Genomic DNA, 22,627 nt, shown 5'->3' on the forward strand with positions numbered 1-22,627 from the left:
GCCCCACCCCTAAAACAAGCGAAATCAAAAATTTGCACAACATGGACATGTGACATATCAAAACACTTAGCACATTGAGGGGAACTGCCCCACACGTATTAAGGTCACGTCACGGGATGTCACGTGTAGCCCCGCCCCAAAAACAAGCAAAATTAAAAATTTACACAACATGGACATGTGACATATCAAAACACTCAGCACAATGAGGGGAACTACCCACGGGTATTCTGGTCACGTCATGTGATGTCACGTGATGTCACATGTAGCCCCGCCCCAAAAACAAGCAAAATTAAAAATTTGCACAGATCAAAACACTCAGCATAATGAGGGGAACTGCCCCACGGGTATTCTGGTCACGTCACGTGACGTCACATGTATCCCCGCCCCCAGAACAAGTGAAATCAAAAATTTGCACAACATGGACATGTGACATATCAAAACACTCAGCACATTGAGGGGAACTGCCCCACGGGTATTCGGATCACGTCACATGCTCATGTCCGCTCACCTCCAAAAGTATTGGCACCCTAGTAGTCCAGTAGCTTTTACAATCTTTCCTTCCACTCGCCTCCAAAATGCACCAGCCTTTGCAAATACTTGCACCGTCAAAGCCAACATCAAAGTTTGTCGCGACGAACTTTACAAATCTAGTTATTCTTCTTCTTCTTCTTCTTCTTCTTCTTCTTCTTATTCTTATTATTATTATTATTATTATGTTGGCTTTGTAGAAGCCAACATTCTGATTTCCGTTATAAGCTTATTATTATTATTATTATTATTATTATTATTATTATTATTATTATTATTATTATTATTATAATTATGTTAGCTTTGTAGAAGCCATCATTCTGATTTCCGTTATGAGCTTATTATTATTATTATTATTATTATTATTATTATTATTATTATTATTATGTTGGCTTTGTAGAAGCCAACATTCTGATTTCCGTTATAAGCTTATTATTATTATTATTATTATTATTATTATTATTATTATTATTATTATGTTAGCTTTGTAGAAGCCATCATTCTGATTTCCGTTATAAGCTTATTATTATTATTATTATTATTATTATTATTATTATTATTATTATTATTATTATTATTATTATTATTATTATTATTATGTTGGCTTTGTAGAAGCCAACATTCTGATTTCTGTTATAAGATTATTATTATTATTATTATTATTATTATTATTATTATTATTATTATTATTATTATTATGTTGGCTTTGTAGAAGCCAATATTCTGATTTCCGTTATAAGCTAATTATTATTATTATTATTATTATTATTATTATTATTATTATTATTATTATTATTCTAAGACAAAAATTTACTAAAAAAAATGCGGCCCAGGGCATTCGAGCCACATGCACCACATTCGGATATGTCGTAGACCCTTGTCTGAAGTTTGTTGCTTCTATTTTTCTAAGCGATCGGAATTCCGGCATTCCCGGTACGGAAGCTCAAAGTGGCCTTTTTTCCCATAGACTTCCATTATAAACTTTTGCGGTTTGTATCTCGGCAAGTTTTCGAGCGATTTACATCGTACTCAGACAGGTTCTTTAGGACCTTACTCCGGATGAAGTTTTTATTTCAGAGTTCCAATGTCCAAACCCTCAGTAGCCACTTTTTGCCAAAAGTAATGGCACCCCACCGGGTATTCTGGTGACGTCACTCGACACCAGATGACGTCACGTGTAGCCCCGCCCCCAAAACAAGCGAAATAAAAAATTTACACAACATGGACATGTGACATATCAAAACACTCAGCCCAATGAGGGGAACTGCCCCATGGGTATTCTGGTCACGTCACGTGACGTCACGTGTAGCCCCGCCCCCAAAACAAGCGAAATCAAAAATTTGCACAGCATGGACATGTGACATATCAAAACACTCAGCACAATGAGGGGAACTGCCCCACGGGTATTCTGGTCACGTCACGTGACGTCACGTGTAGCCCCGCCCCCAAAACAAGCGAAATCAAAAATTTACACAACATGGACATGTGACATATCAAAACACTCAGCCCAATGAGGGGAACTGCCCCATGGGTATTCTGGTCACGTCACGTGACGTCACGTGTAGCCCCGCCACCAAATCAAGCGAAATTAAAGATTTGCACAACATGGACATGTGACATATCAAAACACTCAGCACAATGAGGGGAACTGCCCCATGGGTATTCTGGTCACGTCACGTCACGTGAGGTCACGTGACATCACGTGAAAATTAAACATTTGCACAACAGGGACATGTGACATATTAAAACACTCAGCACAATGAGGGGAACTGCCCCATAGGTATTCTGGTAACGTCACGTAACGTCACGTGTAGCCCCGCCCCCAAAACAAGCGAAATCGAAAATTTGCACAAGATGGACATGTGACATATCAAAAGACTCAGCACATTGAGGGGAACTGCCCCATGGGTATTCTGGTCACGTCACGTGACGTCACGTGATGTCATATGTAGCCCCGCCCCAAAAACAAGCAAAATTAAAAATTTGTACAAAATGGACATGTGACATATCAAAACACTCAGCACAATGAGGGGAACTGCCCCACGGGTATTATGGTCACGTCACATGACGTCACGTGATGTCACATGTAGCTCCGCCCCTAAAACAAGCAAAATTAAAAATTTGCACAACATGGACATGTGACATATCAAAACACTCAGCACATTGAGGGGAACTGCCCCATGGATATTCTGGTCATGTCATGTGACATCACGTGATGTCACATGTAGCCCCGCCCCAAAAACAAGCAAAATTAAAAATTTGCACAAAATGGACATGTGACATATCAAAACACTCAGCACAGTGAGGGGAATTGCCCCACGGGTATTATGGTCACGTCACGTGACGTCACGGGATGTCACATGTAGCCCCACCCCAAAAACAAGTAAAATTAAAAATTTGCACAAAATGTACATGTGATATATCAGAACACTCAGCACAATGAGGGGAACTGCCCCACGGTTATTATGGTCACGTCACGTGACGTCATGCGTAGCCCCGCCCAAAAACAAGCGAAATCAAACATTTGCATAACATGGACATGCGACATATCAAAACACTCAACAGATTGAGGGGAACTGCCCCACAGGTATTTTGTACACGTCACATGCTCATGTCCACTCACCTCCAAAAGTATTGGCACCCTAGCAGTCCAGTAGCTTTCACAATATTTCTGTCCACTCGCCTCCAAAATGCACCGGCCTTTGCGAATACTTGCACCGTCAAAGCCAACATCAAAGTTTGTCGCGACGAACTTTACAAATCTAGTTATTATTATGTTGGCTTTGTAGAAGCCAACATTCTGATTTCCGTTATAAACTTATTATTATTATTATTATTATTATTATTATTATTATTCTTAGACAAAAATTTATTTAAAAAAATGCGGCCCAGGGCGTTCGAGCCACATGCACCAAATTCGGATATGTCGTAGACCCTGGTCTGAAGTTTGTTGCTTCTATTTTTCGAAGCGATCGGAATTCCGGCATTCCCGGTTCGGAAGCTCAAAGTGTCTTTTCCCATAGACTTCCATTATAAACTTTTGAGGTTTATAACTCGGCAAGTTTTCGAGCGTTTTACACCTAACACCAGGTTCTTTAGGACCTTACTCCGGACGAAGTTTTTATTCCGGAGTTCTGACAGAATTTTCGGTTTTCCCGTAGTTGGCGATCGAACATCCCATAGACTTGAATAGGGAATTCCGAAAAGTCCTCTAAGCTCACACACACACAATACATCCAACATTAAGAATTGCATGTACTGTTCTATGCAGTATAATAAGTAGATATACGTAATGACTGCAGTATTGACATGAAATGTCCAAACCCTCAGTAGCCACTTTTTGCCAAAAGTATTGGCACCCCACCGGGTATTCTGGTGACCTCACTCGACACCACATGACGTCACGTGTAGCCCCGTCCCCAAAACAAGCAAAATCAAAAATTTGCACATGGACATATGACATATCAAAACACTCAGCACAATGAGGGGAACTGCCCCAGGGGTATTCTGGTCACGTCACGTGACGTCACGTGTAGCCCCGCCCCAAAACAAGAGAATCAAAAATTTGCACAACATGGACATGTGCCCCACGGGTATTCTGGTTACATCACGTGACGTCACGTGAGGTCACATGTAGCCCCGCCCCCAAAACAAGCAAAATCAAAAATTTGCACAACATGGACATGTGACATATCAAAACACTCAGCACATTGAGGGGAACTGCACCACGGGTATTCTGGTCACGTCACGTGACGTCACGTGTAGCCCCGCCCCCAAAACAAGCGAAATCAAAAATTTGCACAACATGGACATGTGACATATCAAAACACTCAGCACAATGAGGGGAACTGCCCCACAGGTATTCTGGTCATGTCACGTGACGTCACGTGTAGCCCCGCCCCCAAAACAAGCAAAATCAAACATTTGCACAACATGGACATGTGACGTATCAAAACACTCAGCACAATGAGGGGAACTGCCCCTCGGGTATTAAGGTCAAATCACATGCTCATGTCCGCACACCTCCAAAAGTATTGGCACCAATCTTTCTGTCCACTCGCCTCCAAAATGCACCGGCCTTTGCGAATACTTGCACCGTCAAAGCCAACATCAAAGTTTGTCACGACGAACTTTACAAATCTAGTTATTACTATTATTATTATTATTATTATTATTATTATTATTATTATTATTATTATTATTACATTTGCTTTCATTTTAATTGGTCTATTTACATTCAACAACTTTTTGTAGAAAACCTACAGAAATCTATTGCCTTTCCCACCTTTTTATCATTGCCTGTGCTAGTTTGATGACTAGCAGCAATCATAATCAAGCTGAAATGTGTTTGCTTTTTTCCTCTATCATTTTATTTTATTTTTTTATGAAAGGATCCTGCCATAGCCACAAGCAAGAGAATAAATGGGACCTACGAGTCATATGATAGAGGAACACATGCTGAGGCATGGATCACTGAGGCAGACGGAAAGACTCCACTATATGGAGAGGTAAGCAAAGATGGTTATAAAAATAAATACAGTGATAACCTTAGATAACATCCGTTCCTAAGACAACAGGTAAGATATATTTAATTATTACTCTCTCTCTCTCTTTCTCTCTCTCTCTCTCTCTCTCTCTCTCTCTCTCTCTCTCTCTCTCTCTATATATATATATAAAAATATATATATATAAAAATAAATATATATATAACAATAAAAATATATATATATATATATATAAGTATTTTCCTAAGCAATTTTTGCAATACATGGTGATTTGTAACCATAAGCAATACATAGTGATTTGTAACCATATTGTAGAATATTATTTTTTACATTATATAATATGTAAATCTCAAAGAAAAATATGTTTCATGTTACCAAGAATTTCAAAAGTGCAGTTTTCTGTCCTGATTGACTATCCCATGTAGACTGCCTGCTATAGAGGTACTTGTGAAGTAGCCTGTTCACTAAAAGCTATAACCTAAATTGTATTAGGTAAATCATATTTATTATAGCTAGCATTTTGTCTGCATGAGTGTAATAGAAATTTTACCTTCAATATTTTTGGAACAATGACTGTCAATGACAGAGACAGGCATACAGTTGCAAGAAAAAAATATGTAAACCCCTTGGAATAAACTGGTTTTCTGCAGTAATTTGCCATAAAATGTAATCCGAATGTCATCTAATTTACAAAAATAGACAAACACAATATGGTTAAGCCGATAATACACAAACAATTTGAATCTCTTGTGTCTTTATTAAACACATCCAGTAAATATTCACAGTGCTGGGAAAAAAAAGTAAATGACTAATTATGTCAATGAAAATAAATTTATGTCAGTAGCTTGCACACCTGGGGTCAAATTAATGAATTAATAATATCAATGAAGGTGTAGTTTAGAGATTCTCTGATTGATTGAAGTTACTCAAACATTTTAACATGTTTGTTAGAAGCATCAAATGATGTAAACCATGCCGTTTTCTTGTAACTGTATGCCTATCTCTGTCATTGTCCGTCATTGTTATAAGTTTAATGTCACTGCAGAGAAATTCCTTCACCTATTTTACTTAGCAGGGGTCTCATTTATAAAGCATGCATATGCACAAAATGGGGCTGGAAATGTACGTACGCCAGTTCTCACGCAAAGGTTGTGATCTATAAAAAAACAAACTTGATGGGAGAATGTCTGCACCTATTAGCAAACTTTGAGCTGTGTGTATGAACATTCTGGAGACAAAGGGAATTGGCGACACAGATGGGGAGGTCGTGAACTGAATTTAGATTGTAGAAAATATATGTGAGAAGAACGATTATAAGAATTATTAAGTCATTCATTCATTTTCTACCGCTTGTCCGAACTTCTTGGGTCACTCGGGCCTGTGCCTATCTCAGGCGTCATCGGGCATCAAGGCAGGATACACCCTGGATGGATTGCCAACCCATCGCAGATTATAAGAATTAATGACATTTAACTTTCACTCCATTTCATATGTTATATCCACATTATTGTGAAGATTAAATCCAACAGTGTTATTTGTGCCGATTGCTTTAGGCTATATATATATCTAGTAAAATCCAAACGTAATTCAAAATGTATTCAAAAAATAAAATAATAATAATAATAATAATACTCTGCGCTGCCTTACAGTCACATTGTCCACAACGGGAGCACAGGAGGAGATAGCACGACTACATGTGATACAGAATAGCATGAAATACCCTTTTATTAGAGAACTGCAGAACACAGTGTAAAAACGAAATATTTTCCTTAATGTACATATATCATAAATGTCAAAGTCTGCAAATACAGTCATGAAGCACAATCGCTACTCATCATCGGTCCTAACTATTATGATGTTCCTTACAAAACCGTCATGAAGAAGCATGTTTTCACTATAACATTTTCGTCTTAAATGTTCGCCCAGAAATGAATTCTGTGATTTTGTCAAGGTGTTAACGATCAGTCTAATTGCTAGAAACATATAAATCCTCCAGTGACCTGGGTATGTAATGCTTCATGATGGCACTGCTGGCACTGTTGGAGGATTACGCCAATGGCAGAATAAGGAGAGAACAAGTTTTCAGGGACCATGATGATGACTGGCTAATAAGCTGATTTAGATTCCCTAGAGCTGTGCTCTTGGATCTATGTGCTGAATTCAGTCCAGTAATAGAGAGGGCAACATGTCAGAACCATGCCATCCTAGTCCAAATACAAGGGGTGGAAATGGACACAATGAAGGTGCAGGCTGTGGCAGACTGGCCTAATCCATCCAGCATCAGGGAGCTGCAATGATTTCTTGGTTTTGCAAAATTTATTCCAGTTTTATTCTGCGTTATCGTTCAGTTGTTGCCCCTCTTATAGCTCTTAGAGGGAAAACCCAGAAAACTACACTGGACTGAAAAAGCTCAGAGAGAATTTTAGCAGCTAAAACACTAGCAGTTCAGCACCACACCAATATTGCATCACCCTGATCCTCATACCCCCTTCGTCATTGAAGTGGACGCATCCTGCTGTGGGATAGGTGCGGTACTCAAATACACAAAACTCCAGAAAAAGCTCCACCCATGTGTGTTCTTTTCTGGAAACCGACCCAGCAGAGGTACACTTGTCAATAAAGAAAACTCAGCGAATGGAGGCACTGACTTGAGGGAACATGTCAACCAATCCATCCAGCATCAAGGAGCTACAATGATTTCTTGGTTTTGCAAAATTTATTCCAGTTTTATTCTGCGTTATAGTTCAGTTGTTGCCCCTCTTACGGCTCTTAGAGGGAAAACCCAGGAAACTACACTGGACTGACAAAGGTCAGAGAGAATTTTAGCAGCTAAAACACTAGCAGTTCTGCACCACACTAATATTGCATCACCCTGACCCTCATACCCCCTTCGTCATTGAAGTGGACACATCCTGCTGTGGGATAGGTGCGGTACTCAAATACACAAAACTCCAGGAAAGCTCCACCCATGTGTGTTCTTTTCTGGAAACCGACCCAGCAGAGGTACACTTGTCAATAAAGAAAACTCAGCGAATGGAGGCACTGACTTGAGGGAACATGTCAACCATTTCAGGTACTAACTAATCATAAGAACCTAAAATACATAAAGAGAGTGCCAAGAGACTCAGTCCCAGGCAAGGATGTTGGGCCTTGTTTTTCACATGCTTCTGATTCTTGGTGTCCTACCAACATGGGTAAAAGAACAGCAAAGCTGATGCACTCTCTGGCTACCATGACCCAGTAAGCCATAGGGAAAAACCTGAACTCATTCATAGAATGTAAGCAATGAATAAAAATAGGTTTTCCATTTTTAGTAGCTGAATTTCTTTAAGCTTGTTTCAAGTTTTTTAGGGGATTTTGTGATTTAGATCGACTAGTAAAAAGTAGATCGACTGAAAACTTAAATTTTGCCAATTGTACTTTGCTGATATTATGTATGTATGTCTAACACACATGCTCAGTCACAGTTACACAATGTTACACCTAAAATTGTGATATTTTGGTATTAAAATTAGAATTTACTTGTGTGATAACCACTTGACTTGCCACCATAATCCTGAGCCTGCTGTTGGGGTAGCTGAAGAGCATGCTCTCTTTTAGTGTGATATGTGTATCTATTGTTCAATTAGGTGATTTGAGATAGTCAATGTGATTCTTTCCACTTTCATTCATCCATCCAGTTTTCAGAATTTATGAGGTTTTATGAGATTTCTGAATCGTGTGAGCTTTTTTGTATTATTTGCAGGTTTGGCCTGGACCAACTGTGTTTCCTGACTATACAAAGCAATCCTGCATCAAGTGGTGGGTGGATGAAATCAGCCAGTTCCATAAGCAAGTGAAACATGATGCAATGTGGATTGTAAGTAAATCAGTGAAATTCAAAATCTGATGACAAGAGTAGGTTTTTCAATTTATATTTTACCTCTTAATACTGTAGAGCTATATGGTATGTAATAATGCAGTGATATATAAGCTACAGTATACAGATAACTACAGTGAGGCTTCAGAGGAGTTACAGATTGAACAGTAGTACATCTTTTGTATGTACTACTATGTGTAATCAGTGCCAAGTTTGTTCATTTACAATCTTACTGTGACATTCTCTCAGATGTAATAGGCTGAGGGTTAATATGAACTGCTGATCTTAAAGAAACTTTCCATTATGATTGTAAAATAATGTGGGCCTTAAAAAATAATGGAATTCTTTTGATAGAAAGTAGTGACTGTCCAATTACAAATTAATAACTTAGGTCAGTAATTCATCCATTTTAATTTGTTGAATTAGTATATTCCTCGACAAATAAGAGGCAGAATATGCTCTTAAAGAAATGGTTACATGAATTGCATTTAATGGTCTCTTGCTGTATATAACCAACCCCCAAAATGGTTCTTTATAGAGAATCATTTTATTATTATTATTATTATTATTATTATTATTAATAATAATAATAATAATAATAATAATAATAATAATAATAATAATAATAATAATAAATACATTTAAATTACATAAAACATAAATAATAATATAATTGTTAATAATAAATAATTCTATATAAAGAACCATTTTGGAGGTTGCATATACTGTATGCAGCAAGTGAACCATTTTAATGACCATTTCTTAAAGAGTACATAATAATACATTATGTATATTTAAATGCACATAATAATATGTACAAATGTAAACAAGAAATTCAAACACAGTGTAAATTTATTTAGACAAAAATATAGCATTGTGTAAAAAAATAGAATTGATAACCACGTATTTAAATGTTTGTCATTCCAGTTTTTAAACATACATAATTCATAAACATTGATTTCACCTTAAGCATCCTTTTAAGTGTAAAGCTATTTAATATAAAATGCTCTAAAATGTTCATTTCTTTCCAATGGTTCTATAAAGGACAATTTATTGGTAAAATGTTCTATTTTGTTCTTGTGCATCTTAAAAAAAGTATCTAATGTCTCTACATCCTCAGGAATTACATTATAGTTGTACTTCTAGTTTATGGTTAACTACACAGGTATTCACAGCCCCAATAATGTGGGCCTTAAAAATATAATGTGTGTGAGCTGTACTCTTAGCTGATGATGTATGCTGAAATCAATAGCTTTTTGAATGCTTCCATAAAATTCTCAGTTAACAATTAACACAGCAGAGATAACAGAGCTGAACTAATTGTGGTTCATTTATAAGGACATGAACGAGGTGTCCAGCTTTGTGCAAGGCTCCAGTAAAGGATGCACTGATAATACACTAAATTATCCACCGTTCACTCCAAGTAAGTCACACACAACTCTTGTTGTACAATTACAAATTTAGACTCAATGCTATAAGCTTTTTTAATGAGCTGCATGTCAATTGGATGGCAGGCATTTTAGAACCCAGTTCTCTCTCTCTCTCTCTCTCTCTCTCTCTCTCTCTCTCTCTCTGACTGACATAACTTTAATTCATCTTAATAAGTAACATGTACACTTAAATCTAATCTGACCTCAGTAACCACACGTTTTTTTTTTTTTAAATAAAACCAAATGTGTTTGGGGAAAAAAACTGTTTTCCTATGCAAATATATCCCCAAAAATCAAAACTGTCTGATATCCCAAGTCTTTTGGTAACCAGCAAGTTACAGTACAGTAGTATACATTCACTGTTTCAGAATAATATTCTATTATATAATTTCTCTCTCTCTCTCTCTCTCTCTCTCTCTCTCTCTCTCTCTCTCTCTCTCTCTCTCTCTCTTTAGAAATTCTTGATAATTTGATGTACAGTAAGACTTTGTGTATGGATGCAAAGCAGGCTTGGGGGAATCACTATGATGTTCACAGTCTTTACGGATATTCCATGGTGCTGGCAACAGAAGAGTAAGTAAATGTTCCAATTTTCCATACATTTGGGCACTTCCACCACTCTTCTTAAAAAAAAGAAAAAAATGTTTTAAATAAATAACTTACTTAAATAATAATAATAATAATAATAATAATAATAATAATAATAATAATAATAATAATAATAATAATTTATAATTATTAAAATAATTAATTAATAAAATAATGTAACGTTTTTTAGAATTGTTGAGAAGATAGAGATAAAAAATGTAAAACAGATAAAATTATACTTAGACTTTCAGACTATAGTAGTGGCTTTGCTGGATTAGTGTTGTTAATTATGACAATTGGGATGAAGTGATAGAAAAAGTGTGTTTAGTTAATAAGAAATGTATTCTTATAGTCATGTTTTTGTCTGTTCTTCTTGTCCTCCAGAGCCTCTAAGCAAGTCTTTGGCAGCAATCGCTCATTCATTCTCACTCGTTCCTCTTTCCCTGGAGTGGGAAAGTATTCAGGCCACTGGCTGGGTGATAATGCTGCCAACTGGAATGATATTAAATGGGCAATACCCGGCATGCTGGAGTTTAACCTATTCGGAGTACCTTATGTAAGTACAGACCTTCTAGAATCTGCCATGCTATGATACATAGTACCAAAATACTAAAACTGGTTGTCCTGTGTCTTTCTCAAAACTATGAATTCAATACACATTCAGAGTGAATTAAAAACTCCATCCCAAACTGCGTAATGTCCACTAAGTACTATGCTTATATAATAATAGCACTATCTATTTAGCATTCAAATGTGTAGTTTGGAGAAACAATCCAAGTATTTGCAAAACTGATTATGTAACAGTGTACTGCCATTGTTCCTGTTTCAGAGTATTTCAGATGTCTGAATGAGAGTTATTTAAAATTTACTATGCACTATCAATGTGCATGTCACAGTTACTGAGTAGCATATGCAAACCCTCAGTTGTTTCGACTCTAATATGACTTTTTGCCAAGGCTTTAGGGTTCTCCAAATGCAATGGGATAGTTCGAGACTGTTTTTTTTTTTCAGTATTAGTCAGTATATTTGGTTCTCTAGCCTACAAAAACTTTTGGAATTAGCCCAATATTGTTAGGACATTAACTAAAAACACAGAGCATACGGATACACATGTTATGACTCAGCCTGGACTTTGGCCACGTGCATTTGTTTGTTTATGTTCCTCGTCACATGTCTGCCCTGCCCTTGTCTGCCCTGCCCTGTTTCCACGCCTGCTACTAATTGTATCTGATTGTCTTGTGTATTTAACTGTGCCTATTCTATTGTTGTCTTGTCCTGTCTTCAGTGCATGTCCTGTTTGGTGTTTCCTTTGTTATTAAACCCTGTTTATTTTGGCTATCCTGCGTTTGGGTCCATTTCCTTACCCTGAGTCATGACAGAATATTCCGCCGCACCAGGACCCAGCAGGATAGCAGCTTGGACCGGCTTATCGTGGGAGCATTTTTTATTTATTTATTTATTTTCCCGGACTTCGCGGGTTTGGTGACATCGGGCTGCATTTTTTTCGGTGAGGGACGCCGCTCCGCATCCAGTTTTTTATTTTTTGCCCCTCTGGATTTTCTGTTTTTCTTCCCCGCTATCCCTCCCTCCCCGTTCCTGGTTCCTGAAAGGTGGGACTGGCCGCGGTGCGTCGGGGGCAGCGCTCGGCCCGTCGGCTCGGCTGTGGACGTCGCTCGTTCCCCCTGCTTGGCTGTGGACGTCGCTCGTTCCCCCTGCCCGGCTGTGGATGTCGCTCGTTCCTCTCTGGCTGCGCCGCCGTGTGCCTTGCTCCCCCCACCTGCCTCGCCATGTGCCTTGCTCCCCCCACCTGCCTCGCCGTGTGCCTTGATCCCCCACCTGCCTCGCCGTGTGCCTTGATCCCCCCACCTGCCTCGCCGTGTGCCTTGATCAGCCCACTTTTCTCTTCATTCTGTAGAAAGGGGTCAAAGACCATGTTCCTTCCCAAATTAAGGCTCGTGTTTTTTCATTTCCTCCAGCGCATGCATGTACTGAAGTCAAGGGCTATGTTAGCCAATCATTACTATCCTCAGCTTGCCTAGATGAGGTCTCTAGACCTCAAGATAAACCAAGAGAGGTGTGTGCTTTCTCCTTCTCAGAGAACCACATTCTTTGGGGTAGCTTGTTATTCCACCACAATTTAGGGATGTCTGTCTTGGTTGGCTTTTGCTTGTTTGGCTTTCATCCTGTCAGCAGTGAAAGCTATTTGGCTAGGAAAAAGATTCTCTGTTCCAGAGACGCAGAGTGTGCTTGGCCTCATGGCGGAAGCAGCCAACATTATAAGATAAAATAGGATACATTATTGATCCAAAAGTCACTTATCCATTTAGGTATGCTTTACATGAGGCCATTCCAACTGTGTCGCTTGGCACACCACGGTTCTATGCTTGCACTTCCTTCAGACAAGTACAAGCTGGAGTAATGTGACCTAGATGCCCTTTAATGGACTTGTTGACATGTAGTAAGACACAGAACATTATCTAAATGCACTCAGTATTTTGTGTGAAAGCCTTCAGAGAAGATAACTTCTCCTGACAAGAGAAAATATATTCAATGCAAAACAGAGACATCAAATGATTATAATAGTTAGGGAATGTAGTGTGCTCTGGGAATTTATTAATTAATTAAAATTATATACAATTATTAAAGATCTTAACTTGTATGGAATATTTAAACTAGGGATGCACCGATACCACTTTTTCTCTTCCGATCCGATTCCGATACCAGAGTTTGCCAGTATAGGCCGTTATCAATCCGATATCTGTGTTCTTTTCTACCTTTAAAACTAAAGAATGTAAACTAAAGAATGTATACAACTAGCTTATTTATTAAGATTTATGTGTTTCTGGCAAAGAAAAACAAAAATGCCCATTACTGGATGAAAAATGAAAAGAAACCTTAAAAAAGTATTAATGCAGTAGCAAACAGTACTTTTAACAGTTAGTGGTATAACAATCTAAACCATATATACTGCAATTATTAAATTAAATTATTTTCTGCAATATTTTTAATTGAATCTTAAATTAGAACTCTTGAAACACAATGCAGAATGTATTAAACAGTAAACATGCACCTAAATGAGCGACATGCTTAACGCGCTGAGGTAAATGGAAAGGGTGCCTGCTAAACTTGCCTGTCTGTTGCAGGCGGTTGTGCAACATATTTCCCATAAAATTTATTATATTTATTTACATTAATGTAATTTAATATATAAGTGTATTTTTCTTATAAGTTCAAGCAATAGTCTATGATGTTTGCTGTTCATTAATCAACCACCACGGGCATGGGTGTCGGAAGTAAATAAAAAGTGGGTGGGTCCGCTCCCACCCACATATAATGGTTCTGACACCCATGGATTTCAGGAAGCAGGAATGTGGTCAATGTTGTAAGTAAAACACGGAATGGAGTTTAATTTATTAAACTAATATATTAAAAATATAAAATATAATAATAGTAATATTAGTAATAGTAATAAAAGTAATATAAAAAAAAGACAAATGCGCTGAATAGAGACGGTAAAAGTCGGTGTTCCATTATGTTCCATTTAAGTGTAAAGTAGCATTAAGACTGTACAGTAGCGAGTAAGTGAACGAAAGTGAAAGTGTACATACAAGACAAAATTCCACCTGTTTAATCCCCCCACAACCTCCGTGCGCATCGTCCGTTAGCTCAGGTCGTCTGATTTCCAATGTAAATAATACACTTTATAGTAAAACCAGTTTATTTTTTTAACATTCTCTTTTATTACTGTATGTTTTTATACAATATTTGTCATTTATAAATACAGATACGCTATAAGTGAGTACACCCCTCACATTTTTTAAATATTTTATTATATCTTTTCATGTGAGAACACCGAAGGAATTACACTTTGCTACAATGTAAAATAGTGAGTGTACAGCTTGTATAACAGTGTAAATTTGCTGTCTCCTCAAAATAGCTCAACATACAGCCATTAATGTCTAATTCTCTGGCCACAAAAGAGAGTACACCCCTAAGTGAAAACCATTTAGCCATTTTCTCTCCCCTATGTCATGTGACTCATTAGTGTTATAAGGTCTCAGGTGTGAATGGGGAGCCGGTGTGTTTAATCTGGTGTTATCGCTTTCACTCTCTTATACTGGTCTCTGAAAGTTCAACATGGCAACTTCGGTGACTGGGCCGCAGTCCAGTATTCCAACATGACCAACATGATAACAACCAAAAACACACCTCCAAGATGACCAATGCTTTGCTAAAGAAGCTGAGGGTAAAGGAGATGGACTGGTTAAGCATGTCTCCAGACCTAAACCCTATTGAGCATCTGTGGCGCATCCTCAAACGGAAGGTGGAGGAGCACGATGTCTCTAACATCCACCTGCTCAATGATGTCATCATGGAGGAGTGGAAGAGGACTCCAGTGGCAACCTGTGATGATCTGGTGAACTCCATGCCCAAGAGGTTTAAGGCAGTGTTGGAAAATAATGGTAGACACACGAAATATTGACACTTTGTGGCCAGAGGTTTAGACATTAATGGCTGTGTGTTGAGTTGTTTTGAGGGGACAGCAAACATTCACGGTTATACAAGCTGTACACTCAATACTTTACATTGTAGCAATGTGTCATTTCTTCAGTGTTGTCACATAAAAAAATATATATATATATATATATATATACATAAATGTGAGGGGTGTACTCATTTCTGTGAGATACTGTGTATATATATATACAGAGAGAGAGAGATAACTCTTTCCCTTACACATAATAATGTTCAGATCAATTATTTGGAATTGTTCATTGGGTCTGATTTGATGAATAACCTGACAATTTATTGCATAGTGCAATTCATTTTGCCTGATAAAATGTATAAAGAGTCTGTTTATTTTTCTAGGATACAATAAGAGTGAAATAGTTATATTTATGCAGTACAAATAATTATTTTAGTCCCATGCAGGATACAAAACTGCATTGCAAATAGAAGGGATCAGAAACAAGCTGTCACGGTGAGAAAGGCAAGTGAGGATCCAAATACAGTTTAAAGTTTTAATCCAAAACACAAATGAACAGGCAGGCAACACAAGGCAGAACACGGAACAAAACAGGAAACGGGAACATGGACATGAACACACCACATACCAACAACTAACACCAGGGAAGTGAACAAACAGAGTAGATGTAGTAAACAGGAACCAATCACAAAGTGGAGACAGAGACAGACAAAAACCTGGCGAAGAGATTGAGTGCAATTAGTGTCCATGGTAACAAATGAGTGGGCGGGGCCAACAATTAACAGCAGGGCAAGACAGCAGACAGAAACAGGGCAAAAACACAGACAGACTTATTACACAAGCAAGCATGTACATAATACATTAAACAATAAGAACATTATGCATCTCACTTGGAACAGTGAAAACAAAGAAAAATCCACTTAGAATGTACTTAGAGTTAGAAAATACTTGCTTAGAAATGTTAAACCGAACATGTAAGAGCTGGAGGAGACAGAACAAGAAATGAGTAAATCAATAAATAAAAAGTAAAAAGAGATAGGGTTTATGTGTGCAATAAATTGAAAAAAAGAGTAATGGAAAGGAAACCTTGAAAATTATTGGGGAGAAAGGTTGAGTGGGAATCAAACAACAAAATAGCTGTTCAAAAAATACTACACTATACAATGTATTTAATGTTTAAAAAGTGATGAAAATCTAATGTTATTAAAAATGTTCTAAAAATTGATGTATAGAAAAAAACATGGGATTCAAGAATTTGACATTGTTGATGTTAGCCACTGGTGAACTGGTTAATATATATATATATATATATTTATATTAGTATGATATGATAAGTGAGCACTAGTAAAGCCTTTCTATGTTGCTTTTTTGCAAATAGTCCAAAAAAGGGAAATAAGCATGTTACTGCTGGTATTACAAAACAGACAGAAGTAGGATGCAAAAAAAACAGTCATTTTTGTCAGCTGTCCCAAAATGAAATTTGTGATGTTGCTTTTTATATCCATTATATGTAAATTATTAGGTACATTTATTAGGTTTAATTAGGTAAATTATTGAGTATTCATCTCCATGTAGTACACCTGTTCTACTTCTTGTTACTTTTGTATCAAACCTAAGTACTTGAATTATGAATATGTCTATACGTTTGAACCCTGCCTGAATGCTTTGACTCATCTTCTGTACAAAACTGTATAAAGATTAAAATTCATTTCACTGTGACACTTATTAATTTCATTATTCCTTGACTTCTATTAATTAATATTTACCCCAAAATTGAGGTCATCTGGGTTAGCATTTTTTTCTATATATATAAACTGGAGCCTAAAAAAAAAACCCCAAAAAGAGAAAACAAATTAAAACAATAAAGAAAAGAAACCCAAGGGATAATGACACAGTGAGGAGGTCTAAGGACAAGACAAGGTAGAACAGTTGATAGAGGAAGAAGGCAAAAAGTAAAACAGGATATAGAATAAGGTGATAAAACACATGGTGGAAGAAGGAGTGAACAGGTGAAAAAAAAGAGATGACATAAGGAGGCATGAATTGACCCACAATTCATTAAGACTGTATCCATTAAGACTCTGAACTTACACTATAGTGGAAGGAACTTCACTGGCTGACTGAATGGCAGAGTCAAGACTGACTTCAAAGGAAGACTGAAGACTTAACTAAGCACAAACTACAACTTGTTGTGCTAACAGATTTAGCTTGATAGTATTCTTAAAACCTAGCCTAATTATGCTAGCATTAACATATTCTCTTCTGAGACTACAATGCTCCTCTTCAAGTCAACCTAGATAGATGTTTTTATCTGTGTATTTATCAGTGATGTGTATTTAAATGTGTATTTATCAGTGATGTTATTATTCAACAAAAATGAAGACCAGGAGCAAACTGAGGGAATTTATGTTAGATTGGGACAAAGTTCCTACCTTTAGCACTGGTATACAATGGGACTGAATCAAACCTATATTTCCTAATGTTGTTTCTTTCACCATTTTCACAATTTCTAAACCATGTTCTGAGTTTATCATTTGGTTTGAATTGACATCATTTAGAAAAAAAAAAACCTGAATGTGTTAATTATTTTGTGTGAGAAAAAAATGCCTGTGATTATCTTTCCTCAAATAGATAATGCTTGATGAGAGTAAGTTAAATTTGGATTTTATCAATTTTAACAGTAAATATTTTGCATAAAATTATTGAATTTCATGCAGATTGGTGCAGATATCTGTGGCTTCTTTGACGACACGACTGAGGAGTTATGCACACGTTGGATGCAAGTCGGAGCTTTTTATCCTTTTAGTCGAAATCACAACGCTCAACACTACAAAGTAAGTATACGCACTAAATAAAGCATTACTTTATTATGCTCAGCATATATTTAATGTTAAACAGTTATATTGCTGAAATGACTCTCAAAATTAGCTTAGTTTAATGCTGAAGCTGATAAATCATGAATCTAGTTGTTCATTAAACACTGTAGGTGTAAATTAAATAATGCATTTGATCATTAGATTTCAAAGTCACTGAGTTCATATTTTCAGCTAAAAAAAATTAAGCACACTAGAATTAGAAAATCTAAGTACAAAATAGAATGCATAACAGGTGCATACATTTGCCTGTAATAAAGAAAAAAGTAGCATCGGGATTGTTAATGCAAATGTAAGGCATTATACATTCCATGAGATTATGCTGTAATTTTAAATTGCATGTGATGCTTGTGGAATGCAATTTTTACAGATTCTTAGTGAATCTGAGATCAGGACTTTGACTTGGTCACTGTAGGACCAATTTAACTTTTTGTTCTTAAGCCAGTCCAATGTTGATGGTTGTTTTGCACATTTAATCTGACAGATACAAGCACTCTCTATTAAACCATTATTTTAAAAATAAACAAGTAAATCAACCAATCAGTAAATCCACATTAAAAAGTTTTGACTTGTAGTGTAGTTTGGGCTGCAGGTAATAATGTGATGATGAAAATGTGTTAATGATATTGCGGGGTTGCGGGGGCAGCAGTCTAAGCAGGGACACCCAGACTTCCCTCTCCCCAGACACTTCCTCCAGCTCTTCTGGGGAATACCGAGGCGTTCCCAGGCCAGCCGAGAGACATAGTCCCTCCAGCGTGTCCTAGGTCTTCCCCGGGGCCTCCTCCCGTTTGGACATGCCCGGGACACCTCCCCAGGGAGGTGTCCAGGGGGCATCCGAAACAGATGCCCGAGCCACCTCAGCTGACCCCTCTCAATGTGGAGGAGCAGCGGCTCTACTCTGAGCTCCTCCCGAGTGACTGAGCTCCTCACCCTTAGAGATAGGGTGAGGAGCTCAGTCACTCGGGAAGAGCTCAGAGTGGAGCCACTGTTCCTCCACCCTGCGGAGGAAACTCATTTCGGCCGCCTGTATCCGGGATCTTGTCCTTTTTTTCATGACCCAAAGCTCAGGACCATAGGTGAGGGTAGGAACGTATATCGACTGGTAAATAGAGAGCTTCCCCTTGTGGCTCAGCTCTTTTTTCACCACAACAGATCGGTATATCGACCGCATCACTGCAGAAGATACACCGATCCGCCTGTCGATCTCCCGCTCCATCCTTCCCTCACTCGTGAACAGGACCCCAAGATACTTAAACTCCTCCACTTGAGGCAAGAGCTCTCCACCAACCTGAAGGGGGCAAACCACCCTTTTCCGACTGAGAACCATGGCCTCGGACTTGGAGGTGCTGATTCTCATCCCCACCGCTTCACACTCGGCTGCAAACCGTCCCAGTGCATGCTGAAGGTCCTGATTTGAAGAAGCCAACAGGACAACATCATCTGCAAAAAGCAGAGACGAAACCCTGTGGTCCCCAAACCGGACTCCCTCTGGCCCCCGACTGCGCCTAGAAATCCTGTCCATATAAATAATGAACAGGACCGGTGACAAAGGGCAGCCCTGCCGGAGTCCAACATGCACCGGGAACAAGTCTGACTTACTGCCGGCAATGCGAGCCAAACTCCTGCTCCGGTCATATAGGGACCGGACAGCCCTTAGCAGAGGGCCCCGAACTCCATACTCCCAGAGCACCCCCCACAGGTCACCACGAAGGACACAGTCAAATGCCTTCTCCAGATCCACAAAACACATGTGGACTGGTTGGGCAAACTCCCATGAACCCTCCAGCAACCTGGTGAGGGTATAGAGATGGTCCAGTGTTCCACGACCAGGACGAAACCCGCATTGTTCCTCCTGAATCCAATTCGACTATCGGCCGAATTCTCCTCTCCAATACCCTGGCATAGACTTTTCCGGGAAGGCTGAGGAGTGTGATCCCCCTCCGGTCCCCCTTCTTAAACAGAGGGACCACCACCCCAGTCTGCCAGTCCAGAGGCACTGTCCCCAACCGCCACGCGATGTTGCAGAGGCGTGTCAACCAAGACAGTCCCACAACATCCAGTGACTTAAGGTACTCAGGGCGGATCTCATCCACCCCCGGTGCCTTGCCACCGAGGAGCTTCTCAACTACCTCAGTGACCTCAGCTTGGGGGATCGACGAGTCCACAACCAAGCCCTCCGCCTCTGGCATGTTGGTGGGGTTGAGGAGATCCTCGAAGTACTCCTTCCACCGTCCGAGGATGTCACCAGTCGAAGTCAGCAGATTCCCACGCGCACTGTAAACAGTGTGAGCAGGGCACTGCTTCCCCCTCCTGAGGCCACGGATGGTTTGCCAGAATTTCTTCGAGGCCAACCGAAAGTCCTTCTCCATGGCCTCACCGAACTCCTCCCAGACCCGAGTTTTTGCCTCTGCAACCACCCAGGCTGAAGCTTGCTTGGCCCTCCGGTAACTATCAGCTGCCTCCGGAGTCCCCCGAGCCAACCAGGCTTGATAGGACTCCTTCTTCAGCTTGACGGCATCCCTTACTTCTGGGGTCCACCACCGGGTTCGGGGATTGCCGCCACGACAGGCACCGGAGACCTTACGGCCACAGCTCCGTGCGGCTGCATCGACAATGGAGGTGGAGAACATGGTCCACTCGGACTCAATGTCTCCAACCTCCCTCGGGATCTGGTTGAAGCTCTGCCGGAGATGAGTTGAAGATCTCTCTGACAGGAGACTCTGCCAAACGTTCCCAGTGGACCCTCACAGTACGTTTGGGTCTGCCAAGTCTGTCCAACTTCCTTCCCTGCCATCGGACCCAACTCACCACCAGGTGGTGATCAGTTGACAGCTCCGCCCCTCTCTTTACCCGAGTGTCCAAGACATACGGCCAGAGGTCAGATGAAACAACCACAAAGTCGATCATCGACTTCCGACCTAGGTTGTCCTGGTGCCATGTGTACTGATAGACACCCTTATGCTTGAACATGGTGTTCGTTATGGACAAACTGTGACTAGTACAGAAGTCCAATAACAGAACACCACTCGGGTTCAGTTCGGGGGGGGGTGTTCTTCCCAATCACGCCCCTCCAGGTGTCACTGTCGCTGCCCACGTGAGCGTTGAAGTCCCCCAGTAGAACTTTCTAGCACCCCTCCCAGAGATGCCAAGAAGGTCGGGTACTCTACACTGCCATTTGGCCCATAAGCACAAATAATGCCAAAGGGTCGATATATATATATATATATATATATATATATATATATATATATATATATATATATATATATATATCCATTTTTGGGTCTTTTGACTTGAATTTTTTTTTTGGTGAAAGCCAAGACATGTGGCACTGAATGTGGCCCCATATCAGTTCAGTCCTGTGTACTTCTTTCATCTAAACTTTCTTGAAATGCTTGAATGTAATGAAATTGAGGAAATGGTACTTTTCATATTCATAGCTTACCTGCAGACACCACCAAGGGGCAGGATACACAGTCTTTTGTGGGGGGATTGGGCTCACTCTTTTTCTGATTTCTCCTGTTCTGATAATGTGTGTTGGCCCAACTGTGAGATTAAACCCCTGGTAACATATTTTTTTAGTATACAAGCCTTTTCAGCATGACAAGGTCTTGAATAATAACAATAATAATAATAATAATAATAATAATAATAATAATAATAATAATAATAATAATAATATACATTTTTCCTTTTTTTAAGCCTCAGGATCCTGCAGCTTTCGGCGCTGACTCTGTGCTGGTAAAAAGTTCCAAACACTACCTGAGCATCCGCTACACGCTCTTGCCATACCTCTACACACTCTTCTATAAAGCCTATGACAGTGGGGACACTGTGGTGAGACCTGTCATGCATGAGTGAGTTTACAACAATGATATGCTTCACTCTCACTACAAAGAAGAAGAAATATCACTAAGTCTCTCTAAGTATCACTCTACTAATCAGTAGAGTATGTTCTGAAGCAGTGAGACAGAAAGGGTGACACACATCATAAGGGGAGTCTGTTAATTCAAGTCAAGAATTAATTTATTGTCATGTAAACCATATATAGGTGATGCAGTGCACAGTAAAATGGAACAATGTTTCTCCAGGACCATGGTGCAACAAAAAACAACATAAAAACTAATAAGAAAAGATACTACACTTGATCTTAGCCAAAAGGCCCAAAAGTGATCCAACATTGAGCCAACATCAGTTGTTAATATTGTATGGTGTACTGCAGACAGGAACATACTATACAGAATTGCTTTGGATTAACATGCTCTGCCATTTGCACTGGAAAGACTTTTTGCACTGGAAAGATGTTTTAGAACCTGTTTGTAATTTAATTGCCTTGTATCAATAAATAAACTCATGCA

The 22,627-nt window shown here is 39.0% G+C and overlaps 1 protein-coding gene and 1 pseudogene across 1 annotated transcript in view; one reads left to right on the forward strand and one right to left on the reverse strand.

Annotated features, from left to right (window-relative positions):
• Positions 1 to 22,627, forward strand: part of si (sucrase-isomaltase (alpha-glucosidase)) — a 96,478-nt gene that overhangs the window by 24,605 nt on the left and 49,246 nt on the right. Inside the window, exons 12-18 of the mRNA XM_027172241.2 lie at positions 4,920 to 5,036; positions 8,779 to 8,892; positions 10,231 to 10,315; positions 10,778 to 10,895; positions 11,295 to 11,466; positions 18,114 to 18,230; positions 21,972 to 22,126. Coding sequence (XP_027028042.2) covers positions 4,920 to 5,036; positions 8,779 to 8,892; positions 10,231 to 10,315; positions 10,778 to 10,895; positions 11,295 to 11,466; positions 18,114 to 18,230; positions 21,972 to 22,126 — 878 coding nt within the window. The remainder of the gene's footprint in view (positions 1 to 4,919; positions 5,037 to 8,778; positions 8,893 to 10,230; positions 10,316 to 10,777; positions 10,896 to 11,294; positions 11,467 to 18,113; positions 18,231 to 21,971; positions 22,127 to 22,627) is intronic.
• LOC113643495 lies at positions 22,296 to 22,443 on the reverse strand (annotated as a pseudogene).

Source organism: Tachysurus fulvidraco, chromosome 13 (genome assembly GCF_022655615.1).
Source record: "Tachysurus fulvidraco isolate hzauxx_2018 chromosome 13, HZAU_PFXX_2.0, whole genome shotgun sequence".
In the NCBI taxonomy this organism is placed as follows: domain Eukaryota; kingdom Metazoa; phylum Chordata; class Actinopteri; order Siluriformes; family Bagridae; genus Tachysurus; species Tachysurus fulvidraco.